Below are 3,385 nucleotides of genomic sequence, written 5' to 3'. Positions count from 1 at the left end.
TTTTTTGAGACAGAGTCTCACTTTGTCAACAGGGTAGAGCGCTGTGGCACCATCTCAGCTCATTACAACCTCCACCTCCCGAGTTCAAGCGATTCTCCTGTCTCAGCCTCCCGAATAGCTGGGGCTACAGGCACGCGACCATGCCCAGCTAATTCTTGTATTTTTGGTAGAGACGAGATTTCACCATGTTGGCCAGAATGGTCTCTATTTCTTGACCTTATGATCCGCCTGCCTCAGCCTTCCAAAGTGCTGGGATTACAGGCGTGACCTACCACGTGTGGCCAAGCCTAGGGTTTATGTAGAAAAGACATCATTTGCAATTTATATACTTTTTTTTTTTTTGTTTAGAAAGAGTGTCACACTGTTGCCCAGGCGGCATTGCAGTGGTGTGATCTTGGCTTAGGGCAACCTCCGCTTCCAGAGTTCAAGCAATTTTCTTTCCTCAGCTTCCTGAATCACTGGGATTACAGGCACCCCCTCCCCACCATTCCCAGCCAGTTTTTTAATTTTTAGTAGATACAGCGTTTCGTCGTGTTGGAGAAGTTGGTCTCGAACTCCTGACCTTAAGTGATCCATCCACCTTCGTCTCCCAAAGTGATGGGATTACAGGTGTGAGCCAACATGCCTGGATTTATTATATAAATATATAGATACACACACACACATATCTATATGTGTATATATAGATGTGTGTATCTATCTATCTATCTATCTATTTTATATATATTTATTTATATATTTTATTTATTTTTTTAAGATGGATTCTTACTCTGCAGCCCAAGCTGAAGTGCAGTGGCATGATCTTGGCTCACTGCAAACTTTGCCTCTGATTATCAAATTATTCTCCTGCCTCAGCCTCCCAAGTAACTGGGACTAGAGGTGTGTACCACCACACCTGGGGTTTTTATTTTTATTTTTTATATTTTTAGTAGAGACGGAGTTGTCCTGGGTGGTCTCAAACTCCTGAGCTCAGACGATCCACCTGCCTCGGCCTCCCAAAGTGCGGGGATTTTAGGTGTGAGCCACTGTGCCAGGCCATATATTTTTTATATTGTCGATAAAACTGAGACTTCCACAGTGACTTAGGGGATTTTAAAATCTATCATGAAAAAGTACAATAAAACGCAACTATACAGAAAAATTTTTCAAAAATACCTTAATGTGGATTTGTCAGAACACAGTCTTGGATCAAATCAATACTTATTTTCTCTTTTCTCATTTCATGTGAAGGTGATAACACAGTCCTCCATGTTTTGTTGAAATGTGTTTTTCATTTTAGGGACGCTTGACCTTCAGGGATGTGGCTATAGAATTCTCACTGGCGGAGTGGAAATGCCTGAACCCTGCGCAGCGGGCTTTGTACAGGGAAGTGATGTTGGAGAACTACAGGAACCTGGAGTCTGTGGGTGAGGAAAATGTCCCTCTAGACATGAGGAGTCTGTCCTTGTCTATCTTGGCTCTTCCTGGTTTTGTATTCTCTTGTGATGTTGCCCCGTCCATGCTTTTGATGTACATGTCATTGTTTTCTGCAGTGATGACCCTCCTGTCTGTCATGGGTAGCTTCTTAGAGCTGTCTGTTTGTACATAAAAACAGAAAATTCATGAACGCTTTGACTAATACAATTGAACATCATCCTGCTGTAGGCAGAGATGTCCCTGGAAGCCCTAAGCAGAATTGTCAGCGTGGCCCAGGATACGAGATAGAAAGCATGACACTGACTGACAAGTGTTTCCAGCTGTGGTTCTGGTTTTGTTTTCTTTTTCTTTGTTTGTTTGTAGACAGAGTCTCCCTCTGTTGAACAGGCTGGAGTGCAGTGTCATGATCTCAGCTTATTGCAACCTCTGCCTCCTGGGTTCAAGCAATTCTTGTACCTCAGTCTCTCAACCTAACTAGAATTACAGGCACCTGCCTCCATACCTGGCCGATTTTTGTATTTTTAGCAGACATAGGGTATCACCAAGTTGGCCAGGCTGGTCTTGAACTCCTGGCCTCAAGGAATTTGCCTGCCTCAGCCTCCAAGTGTTGGGATTACAGGCGTGAGTCACCACATTTGGCTTTCATTCTGGTTGTTGAGAACCATCACAGAGGCGTCTCTCGCTGGCACTGTGACAGTGTTCATCACATAAACTAATGATCATTTTCTCTAAGCAGCAGTCACTGCTGTAGAAAATTTCTCCTAGGGAGGACATCATTCAGGCTAACTGCCTCATACATATGAGGCTCTTGACTGAACTCTTTTTTTTTTTTTGACACAGAACTTTGGTCTTGTTGTCCAGGCTGGAGTGCAATGTCATGATCTCCACTCACTGCCACCTCTGCCTCCTGGGTTCAAGCAATTCTGCTGCCTCAGCCTCCCGAGTAGCTGGGATTACAGGCACCCACCACCATGCCTGGCTAATTTTTATATTTTTAGTAGAGACAGGGTGTTTCTAAACTTTGAAGATCACATTTGGGAAGTTTACGTATTGCTTTTTGTGTAATATTTACACACTTCAATATTAACTATTATTTACCATCTGTACTTAATTGGAAACCTAGTGGTCTTTGTGTTTTTTAGATAGCTTTTTAAAATTCGTGATGGAGTTCTCGTCAACTGGGCACAGTAATACCGGAGAAGGGTTCCACACAGGGACATTGGAAACACATGAAAGTCATCCCATTGGAGATTTTTGCTTCCCAGAAATCAAAAAAGATATTCATCACTTTGAGTTTCAGTCACAAGAAGTTGAAAGAAATGGCCATGAATCACCTATGACAGAAACCAAAGAGCTGACTGGTAGTACAGACCGACATGATCAAAGGCATGCTGGAAACAAGCCTATTAAAGATCAGCTTGGATCAAGCTTTCATTCGCATCTGCCTGAACTGCACATATTTCCGACCGAAGGGAAAATTAGTAACCAAGTGGACAAGTCTGTCAGTGGTGCTTCCTCAGCTTCAGCATCCCAAAGAATTTCTTGTAGACTCAAAACCCATATTTCTAATAAGTATGGGAAGAATTTCCTCCATTCTTCATTATCCACACAAATACAGGAAGTACGCATGAGAGAAAAACCTTGCCAATATAATGAGTGTGGCAAAGCGTTTAATTATAGCTCACTCTTAAGGAGCCATCACATAACCCATTCAAGAGAGAAACAATATAAATGTGATGTATGTGGCAAGATCTTTAATCAGAAGCGATATCTTGAATGTCATCGTAGATGTCACACTGGTAAGAAAACTTACAAGTGTAATGAGTGTGGGAAGACCTTCAGTCAAACATCATCTTTTACCTGCCATCGTAGACTTCATACTGCACAGAAACCTTACAAGTGTAATGAATGTGGCAAGACATTCAGTTGGAAGTCATCCCTTAGATGCCATCGTAGACTTCATACTGGA

The 3,385-nt window shown here is 42.4% G+C and overlaps 1 protein-coding gene across 1 annotated transcript; it reads left to right on the top strand.

The window, feature by feature from the left end:
- Positions 1-1,004: 1,004 nt before the first annotated feature.
- LOC111535363 (zinc finger protein 816-like) lies at positions 1,005-3,382 on the top strand (the record flags this gene model as incomplete). The annotated part of the gene is made up of 2 exons (XM_026452957.1): positions 1,005-1,406; positions 2,559-3,382. Coding segments are annotated over exons 1-2 (858 nt in total), but the record flags the coding sequence as incomplete, so codon positions are not given.
- Positions 3,383-3,385: the final 3 nt, after the last annotated feature.

Source organism: Piliocolobus tephrosceles, unplaced genomic scaffold, assembly GCF_002776525.5.
Source record: "Piliocolobus tephrosceles isolate RC106 unplaced genomic scaffold, ASM277652v3 unscaffolded_41755, whole genome shotgun sequence".
NCBI lineage: Eukaryota > Metazoa > Chordata > Mammalia > Primates > Cercopithecidae > Piliocolobus > Piliocolobus tephrosceles.
The sequence above is the reverse complement of the archived record's forward strand: the minus strand, read 5'-3'. Positions and strand labels throughout refer to the sequence as shown.